The sequence below is a fragment of the Dasypus novemcinctus genome, chromosome 9 (assembly GCF_030445035.2).
Source record: "Dasypus novemcinctus isolate mDasNov1 chromosome 9, mDasNov1.1.hap2, whole genome shotgun sequence".
Lineage (NCBI taxonomy): Eukaryota > Metazoa > Chordata > Mammalia > Cingulata > Dasypodidae > Dasypus > Dasypus novemcinctus.
Genome location: NC_080681.1, coordinates 40,797,628 through 40,813,829, shown reverse-complemented (window position 1 = coordinate 40,813,829; position 16,202 = coordinate 40,797,628). Strand labels below are relative to the sequence as shown.

Genomic DNA, 16,202 nt, shown 5'->3' with positions numbered 1-16,202 from the left:
GCCTTCCCTGACCACCTGATAAAAAATATCAAACCCAACTTCCTCTTTCCCTCTCTCCTGTACCTGAATTCTAATTCTCCATAACACTTTTCACTATATATTACATTATATTTCTTATCTATCCTTTCTAGAATGTAAATTTCACCGGGATTGGGACCTGGTCTGATTTGTTCAGTCTTATATCTACATCCAGCATTTAGAACAGTGTCTTTATATGAGAGAGCACTGCTTTATGCTTTTAACAGCTGTAGTGAGGTGTAATTGACTCAGGTCTGTTTTTAAATAAATGAATAAATGAATGAAAAGAGGGACAAATCAACAGCAAGGGAGCAGCCCCCCAGACTGATGAAAGGACAGCCTTGGAAATTAGTTACTTGAGGCTACATATTGGACATGGCTGAGGAAGCAAAAGACGTTAATAAGACAAATATGTTTATTAAAATAATCTTATCATAGTTCACACAATGATTAATAAGTAAATAGGGAAGGAAATTTGAGACAAGGGCTTTAATAATAGAGAGGTAACTGTGAGTTCTCAAGAATCTAAAACCTGTGTATCTGTGCTTCCAAAATGACCCACAAACCACTGTCCTCTAATTTGTTTCTTTATAACTATTGAACAATGATTTCATCATAAAATACATGATTAATACAATGTTTTTCTCCTGCATTCTGAAGAAATCACAGGCCTTTCCCATAAACGTAATTTTTTTAAAAGTACATAGCCTGCCTCTTTTGTGCCACAGCTGTAATCATGGAATTAAATCCCTAAATAGACGTTCCCTGGAATCTCTTCTGTGTGGTCCGAGGACCAGGGACCTCAGCATCATCTGGGAGCTGGTTAGATGCACAGTGTCCTGGTCCCACCTTGACCTACTGAATTGGAATCTGCATTTGAAGAGGTGATTCTTAGATGCATCAAAGTTTGGAAAGCACTGCTCTAGATGGCCTTTGGTGCCCTCTGGAAGTGAGGAACTGAAAGTGCTAGCAGAATGCTCTGGGCTCTGGGCTTCAAGGTTCTTGCTATGTCTCATAAAGGAATTTAAGGGCACACCATAGGGTAGGCAGGGGAGTAAAGAGTTTATTAAGACATAAGAGAAGAAAGTACACAACCCAGACATGGTGCAAGCGTGCTACAGGGTGAGACTCGTGCGTGGGGCCCCGGGTTAGGCCTTTTTAAGGCCTTTCCTCCTCCCCTTTCTTAATGTTGGGAGGGATCCCAACTGTGTGCCTACCATCCCCACCTTGGGGATCCCAGGGGACCAATGATGAGGCCTTGTGTTTGGAGTTATCTGGGGCTTCCTCAGGGTCCCTGCAGGGTCTTTCCAGCTTTGTCCTTAGTAGCAGCCTTCCCTCAGGGGTCTCCAGGTGGGGTCTCATCCCCATGTTCTCTGCCGGTTCCCAGCTATGACTCATCTTCCCTCTTCCTATACTAACCTGCCTCAAAAGGGTCAAATCTGTTTGCTGAGGGTTTTTCTGGAAATTCAGAACCCGAGATACTGCATCTGGAGAACAGAAGAGGGAGCCCTTAGTTGCCAGATCTTTCAACCAGTTGGTGTTGCTTCCCATTCTTCAGTAGGCTGGAGGGGTGAAATTAGAAGCAGCAGGGGAGAGGAAAAAGGAGAACCAAGGCCTTCTACTTCCTTCTCGGAGGGGTTGAAGGTGGGGAAATTTGACAGGGCCCTAAAAAGTCTCTGACACATATTGAAGCCAGAATCATTTCTAGAAGGAAACAGAAGGGGAGACTAGAGAAGTGAGTCAAGATTTTCTTCTTCTATTTCTGTGTGCTGTTCCCTGAGTCTCCTGGTTATTTTTTATCTCTTTAAAAAATTTCACCTTCATTTCTGTTTTCTCCACTTGAAAATAATAATAGTAATTATGACAATATCTTATATCCACATAGTGCTGTATGCTATCTATTTGATGCATAATAGATATAACAATGCTTTAAGATGGTAATTTTATGCCTGTTTGACAAAGGCATTCTCTTCCCTTTCTGTCATTTTATTTATTGGATTATCATTAAAAGTAGTTCTTATTTTCCATTCATTTTATTAATTTTGTGTATGTGTGAGAGGCTCTCATCTGTAGACTTATTGCCGCAGGAATGGGATGAGTAATGTGAGGGAAAATAATACTAGTAAGTAGACAAGCCCCTTGTTCCAAGTTTAGCAGGGAGCTGTGTAAAATGACAGCTTCCTACCAAACTGAGAGGGATATGTCAGTCCAAAGAAAGACTCAGACAAGTCCGGTTTTCTGAGCAAGTGAGCGTTTAATTTGGGGCTTTCGTGGGGCCTCACCCGCAATGGCTGGAGGGGAGTCCTTGTTTTCGGAGAGTCTGAGCCTGGTGGTGGTCTAAATCTTCATCTTCGGTGGCAGGAGGAGAGCGTGGTGCTTCCGAGGCTCAAGGTCACACTTGCCACAAAGCACGAGAGGTTTTTAATACTGTATGTCTACCTGTGGATAGGAAGGACATATAAGGAGGGAGCATGATTAAAAAGTGTTCAGGACAGAAAATCAAGAACATTTCCCAGCAGGGCAGAAAGTATACTTTCATGGAAAGTATACTTTCATGCTTGTAATACAAGCATTTACAATGTTTGTCAGTTGGGCTGAAGTTATGTCTTTACAGTAATTACATAAGGGATTTAGTGAAATGAAGGTGGTTAAGCAATTCACAGAACAGGTCATCCTTAGGGTTTTGGGGAGAGAGGTATAAGCATACAACATTTACTTATCAGTCATGAGCTTACAAACATTATTTCTCAAGGCTTGCTGTGTAACTTTTGAGGAATGAAATGCTGCTGTGACTTGAAGGGAAAAGAACCAGGAAGATTATGGGGAAAATGCAAGGCTATATAGTCTACACCATCATGTTAAAGATGAGGAAACCCAGACTCAAAAATTTTAAGGGTTGTGACCAGGGTCTAGTAACAGATGAGTAAAACCAGTATCTCCTGCCTTTTAAGCAACATTGTTGATTGATAGAACGAACTTTTAGAGAACCTGTGAACTAAATCTTAGCCTTCTAGCCATGCCAGACCTCATTTAAATAGTCTTCAACAAAGATAACTACCCTTACTTATCTTTAAAATAATTTCCGCCAAAGGAGAATTCATGAATGCCTGTGACTCATGAGATAACGTATGTAGAAGTACTTTGAACATTACAAAACACCATACACATAGGACGAATTGTTTCTAATAATGTCTGGGCCCACAGTCTTAACCACAGGGAAGGTCCATGCCTCCTTCTACAAGGGGAGATGGTCCCCTGTTTTGTTCAATTCTGGAATCTTTTCACCATCTCTGAAAGTCACTTGGTTTATTCTGATTTTTCTATTCTATGCTTAATTTATGATTCAGTATGTGCAACTTTTGGGGTACATCTGCCCCATGGTGATGACTCAACAGACACAACTGACTTCCCAGACCCTATCCAGATCACCCACTTTGTTCCTTTGCATTAAAATTTCAAATAAATCTTACAAAAATGGGATAAGGGAGGCATGAAATATACCAAAATTTTTAGTCTTCACAATTTGCCTCACCTATATGATTTATTTCATAAACACTGCATAAACTAAAGTAGCCTATAAACTTTATACACTAAACACTCAATGAACTATATTTTCCTCTTCTACCTGGGATTTCTGGAGAGCTGAAACAAAAGGCTGACAGGAAATAATCCAAAATTTTCTTCAATGCCTCAGATGTCAGATTTCTGACACCAATAGGGTATTTTATTTACTTTGACTGTGGGTCTGTACCAGCAGATTTCGTGAAGAGAAAGGCACAGACAGGCCTTCTGGGGCCAGGTGGAACTGTAGATTCAGACAATGAACAAAGATGTGCTTTAGATTCTTCAGTTACTGAAATTGAATAGCTCCCATTTTCTTGAAAGCAGATAAAAGCAAAGTAGATACCTTGCATTTCTATAACATTGAAATAAGCACTTCAGAATTGTATTCCCATTTTTCTTTACTTCAGATGTATATATATTTTTCTCAAATATAATGAAATCTATAGACATTACCAATGACTTTTTTTTAAATGAAAGAATCTTTGTCTTTCAGTCTGCCTATAAAGGACTCTGGTAATTCAAATTAAAGCCCAGCCTGATTCATTTGAGCCATTACTTAATGAAAGTAACATTTTGAAGATATCTTATTTACAATGGGTCCACACCCACAGGAATGGATTTTAAGAACGTGTTCTTTCTGGGGTACATAGCTCCAAGCTTACTGTCTGGTTGGTCAGAGAGGAAGGTAGTAAAAAGAGATCTTTGACTGATCTGGCCCCAAAAGCAGAACCGGGCCTGCCTGCTAAGAATAGAAAGGGTTCTGAAGGGCAAGTCAGGACAGAGGTGGTGGGAATGGGTTTTGGGGAGTGAATGTGACATCTGAGACACTGTCAGAGAATGTGCCAGTCCTAGAAATCTTTCAAGAGATAAATGATAGTCTAGTAAAGTGTCCAAACTTAGGGAATGAGTTCTGGCACCCAGGTGCAAAAAAGCAGGCAGACAGGAGTGACTGTCAGGCCTGGGCTCCCAGACCAGGGTAAGCAAAGTGTAGCAGTTTGACATTACTGATGAATTCCAAAAATATTGGATTATGTTTGTAAACTGATCTTTTCCTCTGGGCATATTAGAGTGTATTGGATTCAGAGGTTTTACTTTTACTTGATTAAATAATGATTAAGGCTTTGATGGGTCATATCAATAGGACATTGAGTCCCTACCCCCTTGGTTGGTGGGGACTCACAGAGGAACTGCACTGCAGAGAAGGGAGGTTGGAGTCTTGAGCTGGAGCCCTGAAAAGTAAGCACACAGAGGAGCTTGGTCGTGAGGAAAGAGAGAAGGCCCCAAGAAGAGAAACAAGTCATTTGCCTAATAGTCTACAGCTGGCCTTGTGGAGATACCAGAGCAGCTGAGCCCAGAGAGAGGCAAGCCCCAGACAGAAGGAACTCAGGAAGGCGGGACCCTCACAGACGTTGCCTGCCATCTTACTCCAACATGTGGCCAATGACTTTGGGTGAGAAAGTACCTGTTACGTTACCTTGAATAAGGACTCTTTAGGGCCTTGTGACTGTAAGATTCTACCCTAAATAAATACCCTTTATAAAAGCCAATAGATTTCTGGTATTTTGCATCAGCACCCCTTTGGCTGACAACACACAAAGCCTGAGTGAACTTATTCAGGTTTTAACCCTGGTGAGGTTGGACAAGGTAGTATAGTTACGGCTGTTGTTTATGAAGCCATATGTACTCTTTAGCCAATGTTCTCCACCTCACATCCTAAGAGAGCCACCGCAGCCCTCAATCACCCCCTTCCCCCCCGTCAGCGAACAACTTACACAACTGTATTTGGGGATAAGAAGGAACCCTTTCCTAGTTGTTGGCAAAAAGCTCCTCTTAACAGAAATTTAATTTTTGAGCATATTGCTTTGTTGATGGGAATGATTTCTTTCCCTTAAATTTACTAGAAATTGCATAAGAAAATAAAGTGCCAAGGAAAGTTGGAAATAAAGTGAATTGTTCTTGATAGTCACAGTTACAGGCAGAGCCTTTGGTGTTGCCCCACCTCTGGCCTTCCACTCCTATAGACAGTATAAGCAAGTTAAAACAAACAAACAAAAATCTCACAGCTTGGAATCAGATCCAGAAGATAAGCTAGCTAGGCTGAGCTGCGCAGAGGCAGCTTTGGTGACCAAGGACATGCCATTCTTCCACACACCCAAGGGTAGCACCAATACCCAAGGGCTCTTTGTCAACAAGGGAACAAAGTAGAAATTTCTTGTGGTGGTTTTAGGATGACTGTTTTTCCCCAGAAAAACAAGTTCCTGAATTTAATCCATTCCTGTGGGTGTGAAACTATTTTAAGTAGGACCTTTTGATGAGGCTACCTCAGTTAAGGTGTGACCTACCTCAATCTGAATGGGTCTTAATCCCGTTACTGGAGTCCTTTATAAGAAAATGAAATTCAGACAGAAAGAGAAAGTCAAGGCAACAAGAAGCTGAGATGGAACCCAGAAGAGAAGGAAGAGACCAGGAGATGCCGACATGTGCCTTACTAGGTGACAGAGGGACCAAGGATCACAGCAGCCAGCCCCAAAAAACCAACCTTTGGGGAGAAAGTATCACCTTGACGATGCCTTGATTTGGATGTTTTTCCTGGCCTCAAAACCATGAGCAAATAAATTCCCATTATTTAACCTGAACCATTTCATGGTATTTTCTTAAGCACCCTAGGAAACTAAAACACTGCCCCGAACAGTAAAGATACCTTCTAGGAAAGAAAGAGGATGGTGGGTAAAAGCATTTCCATACTATAATCCAGGACTCCTTTGTGATCTGGCTTTTATTTCTTTCTCCTGACTAAATTCCTTCATTCATTCAACAAATACTTATTGAGAGTTTATTGAGAATAAACATAGTTTATTCATGTAGTGAATAAAAAGAGACATAGGTCCCTTATTTCATGTATCTTTTTGAGGAAGCAGACAGTCAATTGCACAAAGAAATGTGACGTTGTAACCATGATCATGCTTCAAAGGAGCAGTATCTGATGCTATGAAAGCACGGCATAGGGGTATTTGACCTAAGCATAGAGATTTGGGCAGGCTTCTGGGACAGAGCTGGAATTTGAAGGAAAAGCAGGCGAGAAGAGGGAGAAGTTTCAAGCAGAAAGAACAGTAAGAGAAAAATTCCCCTCAAAATCTCTCAACATTGTAGCTTTTGCTTTATTTGTAGTTTCTTAAATTCTCCCAACACAATCTTTCACTTCCAGGCTTTTCTATTACTCTTCCTCTAGTTCCATCCTTACCCCTTTTTCTTTGTAAACTCCTGCTCATTCCTCTTGTCTTAGCTTAGTTGTCACTTCTTTTGGAAAATCAGCCCCTACTTGAGCCTGGTTTAGATATCAGTGCTTACCCTTGTATAATATCATGTATTTACCTCTCTCTTCCCTATCAGGCTGCAGGCTCCTTGCAGGGCAGGAATTGAATTTTGATCACTGCTATCCATGATTTCTACCATTGTGCATTGAGTTAATACTCAATAAATATTCATGCAAGGATGAAAGAGAGGGTTGGCTATATACGTCAACTGACTGTGGTAATAATAATGATAGCTAACATTTATACTTTGCTTATTGTATACTAGGTCCTGTTCTAAACACTTTAATATATTAGCTAATAACTTAATTCTCTCAATTACCCTGGAAAGAAGGTATTGTTTTCCCCATTTTGCTGAACTTTTTAAGGCCCAGTTTCCTCATCTGTAAAATGGCAATAGCAATAATACCTACTTCATAAAATGTTTAAGATTACAGTAAATAAACACTATGTCAGCACTGATATGTGCTGGATAAGCACTCCCTTACTGTGATTGTTTGCCCAGCGCAAGGACAGGGGTAAAACCCTGGTTCAGTGGACTCCAACCATTTGGGAAATAAGAATGACAATTTACTGGCCCTAAAAATAGCCAGTAAAGCAGAAAAAAAAAAAGCCTTACTGTTGTGAAATCCCTCTTGGCTGCAGGGATAGAGCTTATCCAGCCTGCAACACTCCCTTTCCTGGCAAAATTCAGGAATGGGATCCATGGCAGGGAAGAGTGTGGAGATGCCCATGAGTGCCTTGCTTTACTTGCTGTGGATTCCTGACCCGGTCAATAAACTTTTCCCTGTAATTTTGGACATAGTTTCACCGTAGCTTTCTCTCTGTGTGGAGCTCTTATACTGGAAAATAGGAGGGAAAGGGGGTTCCTAGGATACTTTGGTAACTGAAAGAGAACATGATATAGTGAAAAGCTGGAATTGGGAGTCAGTCAGACATGTGGTATCATTCTAGAACTATGCTAGTACTCGATCAGCCTTGAAGAAATTAGATTTTTCTGAAAACTTGGTTTTGTCTCCCATAAAATGGGCGTAATGAAAGTCACCACTCAATTAATGTTACTTCCCTCCTCCTTTGGCTAATTTTCACTCTTTCTGAGATTCAGTTTCTTCATTTGTAAAGTGGGAGTAAAAGTTATACCTACATCTGGGAACTGACATTTAAACAGGGTTAATTTGTAAACTCTAAAGCATAAATATCAGGGATTCTTAATCTGGTACCATATACCAGATTCTGTGAAAGGTCCTAGGGAAATGGAATAATGGAGAGAGCTGCTGAAAAAGAAATCCATTCTTTTCCCTAGTCCAGAGAGAAGAGGCAGCGAGACCAGAAGGAAAGGCCTCTGTGCCCTGACAGCCATCCAACTTCCCAGCACCTGGCCATCCCTGGGGGATATCTGACACCTTCCCCTACAGTCATCAGCTGAGAGCTCACCAAGCTACCTGTCCCGAGAGTCCCAGGGATAGGACTGCAGGATGGATTTCCAAATCTCCCAAGTTAACAGGCAAAGAGAATCTTACAGCAAACAAAAAATGACTTGAGCGCAGTAGGGAAGAGGTTTTGTTAACGGATGGGAGAAGTTGTTGAGGATGAGGAGAGGAAAATCACTGTGGATTGTAGTATTTCTACTAAAAGTGGATTAAATAATCCAGAGGCTCTGATTTCCAACCAGCCAGTCAGGCCTCCCACTTTCAAGCTTTTTTTCTCTTAGTTTCCCTCTACCTTCTGCTGAGAAGATATGAAATGAATAAGATTTCTTGCTCAACCATGATTCAAGAGGAAGCTCAGTCACAGAACAGGCAAGTATGGCATTGCCTAGAAAAAAGGACTTGTACAGGCAGGTCCCAGATAGATCCACCCTGGATTTTGCAAAGAAGGCACCTCCTTCATCATAAGTTCTAAGACCTTTTAAGTTCAGAAAGAAACCACCTGCTTCCCCATCAACAACCTGGTACAATGTACACAGCAGGACCAGTGTGAGTAAACCCAAATCTTCTCTACAACATGACCCATGCAGGTCCTGTTTGCTACCTGAAGTTTGTGACTCTCCTGGTTGCCCTAAATCCAGAACTCCTACTCCTGGGAGCTAGTGTGCAGCTTCAAGACAATGGGTATGAAGGATTACTTGTCGCAATCAATCCACAGGTATCCGAGGATCAGAACCTCATCCGGAACATTAAGGTGAGTGGAGAGAATATGAAATCAATCCCACTAGAAGAGACATGTAGCTTTCTTTAAAAAGCTAACTATTCCGCCTGGCTTGTAGTTGAGCAGTAGAAAGAGCAGCATTTCTTAAAGATAGCACCCAAAGTTATGGTTATGGCCAAGCCAATTTTTTCACCTACTATTGTATAATCTCAGCTCACTGAAAGTTATCTAGCCCTTTTCTCTCTTTGTTAGTTACCACTAATTTCAGCTTTTTGGTTTTCCTACATGACTGTTCTTGGGGTAGGAATTTAGTTAAATAACAACCCATTGTAGCAACAAAGACCAGATGTTTGTTGAATAAGCACGAAAGTAATTATTAAACTCATGTTGTTGGAATTCACCCTGAGGGTGAGAATTCACAGAAATGGTAAGAGTCTGTATATAGTGCTGGAAAGCAAAATTCTTTCTTTCCACCTAAATGTTTTATAAAATAATTTACTATTTTAGCTTCAGCATGGAAAGGGAGGATTGTAGCTCCATTACCTAAGAGACTTTTTGGTGTTGCTTTAGTGAAATCAGTGTTGTCATAAGGTGTGGTTTTGAACATGCCCACAGGTGTGACATGAAGAGGATTTGTGTGCTAAAATCTTAAAAGCCTTTCACAAAATCAGGAAAGATACATAGGCAAGCCCAGACACATAATCAGTGTCCTAAATTCTCTTCCAGATAACCATTTCAAGTTTATTCATTTTGCTCCTAAATTTTCCCAAAATCTAGTGCTAAGGAAATGGTTCCCTTCAAAATATTTTCAATATATTCATTTCCACTTATTCAAGTATAACCAGGAAACCAAAATGTAAAGGACTTACAATTGATGAAATTTTCATTGATTTGGTTATAGGAAATGATAACTGAAGCTTCTTTTTACCTATTCAATGCTACCAAGAGAAGAATGTTTTTCAGAAATATAAAGATTTTAATACCTGTCACGTGGAAAGCTAATAATTACAGCACAGTGAAACAAGAATCATATGAAAAGGTAAGAATTTCAGGATTCCATTAAAGGAGCTTAACTGGACCTAAGGGGAAAATCGAAAATATACTGTTTGCTCTTTAAAAGTAAGAACGGAAGCAAAAACAAATTATTGATGTTAATGCACAAATAATATTACTTGGCAGATTGTTGTCCACAAAATATGTGGAAATAAAATAAATAAGTGCAAATTATGGAGTAGAAAATAAGTAAAATGTCATTGCTCAAGTAGCCTCCCAAAAGATCTCTTTATTTTGCAACTTATATGGTCCTTTCTGAAATTTTTGGTTGAGGACCAAAATCTACTGAGTATGAGCTGTAAAGGTAAACTATTCCAATTATGGCTATTTTCACTTACCATCATGTTAAGAGCAGAAAACAGGCATGTTCAGACAGAAACATAAGCCACCCACACATAAAAATAGGACATCCTCTCATGCCAGAGTATAAATAAGCAGAATCTCACGTTAGTCCAAATCCAGGGCACTGGTTTAGAAGGATAAGAAGGGAAAAGGGAAGCAGGAAAGGTATGTGTTTTGGGAGACAGGTGATTTAGGAGGAGATGGATGGCTACCCTTTCTATTTTTAACCAAGAAGAACTTAACCCTAAAGGACTCTGGTAACTACAGATCGTGGTTAAGAATCCATGCGAATGTCTGGCATGCACTGCTGTACACTGTGTAATAAATGTTAAATAAACTTGACAAATAACTATTATAAGTTACTGTGAACAAAGAGCCCACCACAACTCCCGGAAGGGGCAGGAGTGGTGGCATTGGGAAGAAACAGCTCAGGGCTTCAGCAATAAAGCGAGTTCAAGATACAGTGCAAACAGTGTAACAGGAGGCCTTTTAGTGTTGTTTTCCTTATTTGTGTTATTTGGCACAAAATTTCCAGTGATTGCTTTAAATATCAGCTCTCTCTCAGAAATTAAATGGTATAACAATCTAGATAGGCACCCCAGTTCCCGGAAGAAATTAAAGACGCTCCTAAAAGCTGATTTATGACCTGATGACAGCATTTGGTGAGGCTTGGATGTGGAGATAGGGTAGGTGAGGGAACTGGGATAAACTGGAAAGATAGCTTGTGTTTATTAAATGTGAACTAGGTGCCAGGCATCTTACCTACCTTATCTCATTTAGTTCTCACACACTCAGAAAGTTAGGAGCTAATATCACATATTAAGAAACTGAGGCTCAAATATGGTAAGAACTTTGTCCAAAGTCAAACACACACCTAGTAAATTACAAGGTTACGATCTGAATTCTTGTCTTTGTTTTTACTCCAAAACCCATGCTTTTGCACTAGTCTATCTTTTCCCTAAGTACCTACAGAGATTTCATTAATCACTTTGGCCTTCAGTGGCACAAAGTATTACCGAGACAACCAACAGCAAAACTGGTTTGGCAAAGGTAATTCTCTTGATCCTTTAATGGAGGAGAGAGAAACAAATATCTTAAAAAGTGAAGTGCAGCTCAACAGAAAGAGCAGGAACTTATTGAATTCTATTCATATGTCTGTTGAATATCAATTCCTTTAACTTTGATAATGTCAATTAAGCAAACAGTGAATGATCATTATGTACATGGGCCATTCCAGGTACTGCAGAAGATGTAGTGACAGACTAGGGGTCTCCTGTTCTGGTGAATTTATAGCCTAACATAGGTAGGAATGAAGGTTGTGGAAGGAGAGTTAAGAAGAGTAGACAAGAGTGGTAATACTACCAGCTATATGGTGGAATGGAAGCCCAAACAGCCTCTGAATATTCTTTTCTAGGAAGAGACAATTTTCCTTTTTGCCTCAGGATAAATTTCCAGACCTAGGAGTGAGTTTTTGTCCAAGTGAGAACTCCCCAGGTGTTGCCTTGCGAAACCCTTGACTTGAATCCTCATCTTTCTAAAAATGAATATACTAATCTAGTAATAGAAATAAATGAAATCTAAAAATCTACTGTTAATTATCAAATTAATTCACATTATCACAAAAATGAAACTGTAAAAATATGGAAAATAAAAATGAAATTTTTATCTTCCTCTACTTCTCAGTGGCATACACTCACACCCACAAATCATATATACATACAGTGATAATTTTATGTATTCGTGGCATCATATTAGATCTTTGTTCTAGAATCAGGCTTTTCTTCTCTTTCTTTTTTTCTTTAACTTAGTGATTTACTTAACTTCTAGGGACAGGGTCTGAACCAACAATGCTATATTGCCTCCTAAAAATGAATGAAACAATGTTATACATAAAATAGTGTTGTCTTTTTGTTTATTTGAATAGATATTTACTTTAGTTTGGGACTTAATTTGAAATATTGTCTTTTTAGCAATATTAATTTAAATGGTCAGGATGCAAGATAACATATAATTTCATTAGAATGATTGTTTTGTTTATCTAATTGGTTATGGGCAAGAAAAGATAAGACTTTTTTTAAAAAAACAAGCAGATCCTATTGTCTGGCACTGATGAAATAACCCACAGAAAATTGTACCCAAAAGGCTATAACCTTTTGAAGCACTGTTTTGAGTTATATATAAATGCTTTTAAAATTTCTTCAAGTATTTTAATTATATTCTATAGTGTTTTTAATTTCACAATTTTACTGTGTCGATTTTTGAAAAAATTTTAATCTGAAAAAATGGGAAGATCAAATAGAAATAATCAAACTTTGTGGAAATTTGCTGCTAGGTTTTTAATAGCAAATACTAGGAATTTGCTAATAGGTTTATAAAATATAAGATGTTTCTGTAAGTGCCAAAGAATTTTGTTGATGTTCAGCTAAGAGTGCATTTTAAACTCCATTTACAAGGCATTTCTTTTTTATCTGGTTTTAAATTGGAGTGTTATTAAATGCAATAAAATGCACAGATGTTACATATACAGTTCAAGGTGTTTTAACAAATGTGTACAGTTGTGTCACCAATATCCTTGTTGACATAGAGAGTATTACAAGACCTTTCTTTTAATCTAGGCAAATGTCATAGTAGCTGACTGGCATGGGACACATGGAGATGATCCATACACCCTACAGTATAGAGGGTGTGGAAAAGAGGGAAAATACATTCATTTCACTCCTAACTTTCTACTAAATGATAACTTAACAGCCGGCTATGGGTCACGGGGTAAGTGCGACCAATCAAGAAATATCCATTGACAGTACTATTTATAATATTCTGTGCCTGGCACTAAATGGGACTCAGAGAACCTGAAACCTACCAGGGACTTGCCATTTGGGTGAGGAGATGGACAATATGTCCATGAAAAGGTGAAGAAAATGAGCCAAAAACAGGTAAGCACCAGATTAGTGGCCCAACAGAGGATCTTCAAGGTTGAATATTATTTTGACAAATGTAAAGAAGAGAGAGAATGGTGGGAAGAGGGTGGAAAAAACTCTGGCCACAGAAGAATCAAAAACATATTTGAAAAATGGGGAGCAGTAGACCCCACTGAGTGGTGTAGTGATTGAGAGTAGTAAAGTAGTGGAGGAAATGCTGAAATGCACGTGGGGGCCCGCAATGGACAGCCTCAGGTGCCCACATTAGCAAGGATTATAAACACAGCAGTGACACCAGCAAGGCTGGTTGATCTGGCTATGTGGATAATCTAGAGCCCTCAGATCAGTGAGGGGGAAACTGGATTATCAGGAGAATAATTAGGACAAGGATAGAGTCAATGACAATGGGAGAGGGGATGGGAGAGAAAAGATTACAAGTAGAATTTCCCACGTACCAGCTGCTGTGCTGTTTGCGTTTCAGATGTTATCTTATTTAATCCTAAAAACACTCAATCAGGAAAGATATTCCAGAAGGGGGGAAAAAAAAAAAAAGAAAAGAAACAGATGCCTGAATTGCTACACACTGCAGTTCAAGGGGGTGTGGAGACAGCTTTAAGGAATGCATCCTGGGTTTTTTCAGTTGTTGTTTGGTTGGTTTTTGTTATTTGTTTGCTTGTCAGAAGTAGAAAGGATCAGTTGAAAGAGGAAACGCACTGGTTTTAAGGCAGGCTGGTTGTGAGGTGCAGTGGACCAGCCAGATGGGAAGGCAGGGCCTCTGACTGGATGGGAGTGCTGGAGTTGGGTAGAGAAAGCCACAGCCGCCATCTTCCTAGAGGGAACTGGTATTCATTTAGTGAATGAGATCAGAGGGAGAAAGTATAACAAGGAAAGAACAGCAGGTCAGAAGCTAACTACCCCATTCTTAATTTTTTGTTTTTGATTTTAACATACGGTAATGCCTTCCAAATGAGGTTTCATTTCTACTCCCATTTAAATCCACAGACTTTGTTTGCCTCTGTATTGTTAGCAAGAAGTGACACACTATAATATGTACTCTGTAAAGACACTTTACAAAACTTTTATAAAAAATTTTTTTCTGGTAACCACAGGGTGCTGATAATTCCTGCACAAGCACTTGATTTCATCAGCACTTCCATGAATAAGCATAAACTTTTCCTTAACACTTTTGGCTTGGACTGTTCCCCTCCCTTCCTTGGTCTCAAGGATAAAAAATTGCACAACATGCCACAGACTGAGTCAACTCATCAAACACTGCCTGGGTTCCCAGAACTTAAAGAGTTCTGAAGAAAAGAAAAGAGCTCTTTGGGAGGGACTTGGTCTGGAAAGTTTTATGGGAAGAAGTAAGTTCTGATCTGAATTTAGAAGGAAAGGCAGGATTTAGAGAGGAAAAGAGAAAGTTAGAGAGTATTTGATACCGTGAATGGCAGTTACCAGAACTATGAGTTGGAGATGCACATAAACTTGGCAAATCAGGGATAAAATAAGAGAAAGGACCATCTAGGCTGGAGAGGAAGGTCTATGATCTTTTTTGCTCCTTTTCGCCTTCCCTGGTCCTAGGGTTTTAAACATTGCTCTAGATAGAATTATATACAAAAGAAAAGCAGACAAGCTTGGATAACACAGACTGAAGAGGAAAGCTTTGTTTGCTTAGATTTGTTGCTTTTCATCTTTTCCCAAGCCCTGAAGCAATAGGTCTGTGTGAAGCTAAAAAGAAACCCCTTAGGCAGCAAGATTGGGAAAATGAGAGGATGTGGGACTCTTCTCTAGCTTCAAACAGATGTGCAATAAGTGAACCACTGGTTTGCATTTACAGGACTAGCCATATTTTCACATTGCCTCCTTCATGATGGTAGGGGGGTGAAGTAGAAGGAGATAGAATGGGGGGTAGGAGAGAAGAGTGGGAGAGAACATTGCACTTCAGCTGTTTGGAGTGAGTATATAGTCATGTGATGTTACATTTTCATGGATTAGTTAGGCCCCTCACTGAAAATTTTAGAAACTCAAAACAAAAGCTCCTTTTTCCACAGGTAGAGTGTTTGTTCACGAATGGGCCCATCTCCGCTGGGGTGTATTTGATGAATATAACAATGAGAAACCTTTCTACATAAATGGGCAAAATCAGATTAAAGTAACAAGGTTAGTATCTTTTTTCATTTAAAATCCATTGTTTGACTCTAAAATTAAGTTTATAATTGCAGTTAATATTTAATTGATAAGAAAGAGATCCTTTCCTTTTTTCAGTTTTTAAAAAAAATTTATTGCATTCTTTAAAAATTGATAAATATTTACATGGTTCAAATATCAAAACAACATGAAAGTTACACTCTTAGATGGCTCACTCTCACCACTGTCTTCACCCTGTGTTCCTCCTTATAACCTATAGATAACCATTTTTATTAGTTTCTTTTTTTTTTTTAGTTTAGCTTTTCAATATTCAGGAAAATTCAAATATATATGAATGTACATTCTTCCTCACTTTCCTTTTTAAATAATTGCTTAAGTAGTTAATCGTGCAGGAATACCATAATTTATTCAATCAGTCCCCTATTGTTGGACATAAGGTTTGTTTCCAAACTTTCCTTATTACCATTAATGCTGCAGGTCAAAACATTATACATATGTCCTTTCTTATGTGTGAAGGCAGATCTATATATCTTTTGAATAGCTTCCAAAATTTACTGGGTTGCAGGGTACTCTAAACTGTCGTTTTGGTAGTTATTAACAGATTGCCATTCTTAGGGCGGCACTGTTTTCCATTCCCACCAGCGCGTTTGAGATTGCTTCTTTAGGACGGGATCTTTGTTGAAAACATCATCATTACATGTTC

General features: G+C 39.2%; 1 protein-coding gene across 3 annotated transcripts in view; it reads left to right on the top strand.

Annotated features, from left to right (window-relative positions):
- The first annotated feature begins 1,624 nt into the window (after nucleotides 1–1,624).
- Nucleotides 1,625–16,202, top strand: part of CLCA2 (chloride channel accessory 2) — a 53,737-nt gene continuing 39,159 nt past the window's right edge. The window contains exons 1-6 of one of the 3 annotated variants that reach the window (XM_071217307.1): nucleotides 1,625–1,753; nucleotides 8,197–8,692; nucleotides 8,911–9,074; nucleotides 9,943–10,080; nucleotides 13,052–13,202; nucleotides 15,403–15,511. In XM_071217307.1, the coding sequence (XP_071073408.1) occupies nucleotides 9,946–10,080; nucleotides 13,052–13,202; nucleotides 15,403–15,511 (395 nt within the window). In that variant the 5' untranslated portion in view covers nucleotides 1,625–1,753; nucleotides 8,197–8,692; nucleotides 8,911–9,074; nucleotides 9,943–9,945. Of the gene's footprint in view, nucleotides 1,754–8,196; nucleotides 9,075–9,942; nucleotides 10,081–13,051; nucleotides 13,203–15,402; nucleotides 15,512–16,202 lie in introns of all 3 variants that reach the window. The other 2 variants (XM_058303224.2, XM_004480905.4) reach the window with 2 other exon arrangements.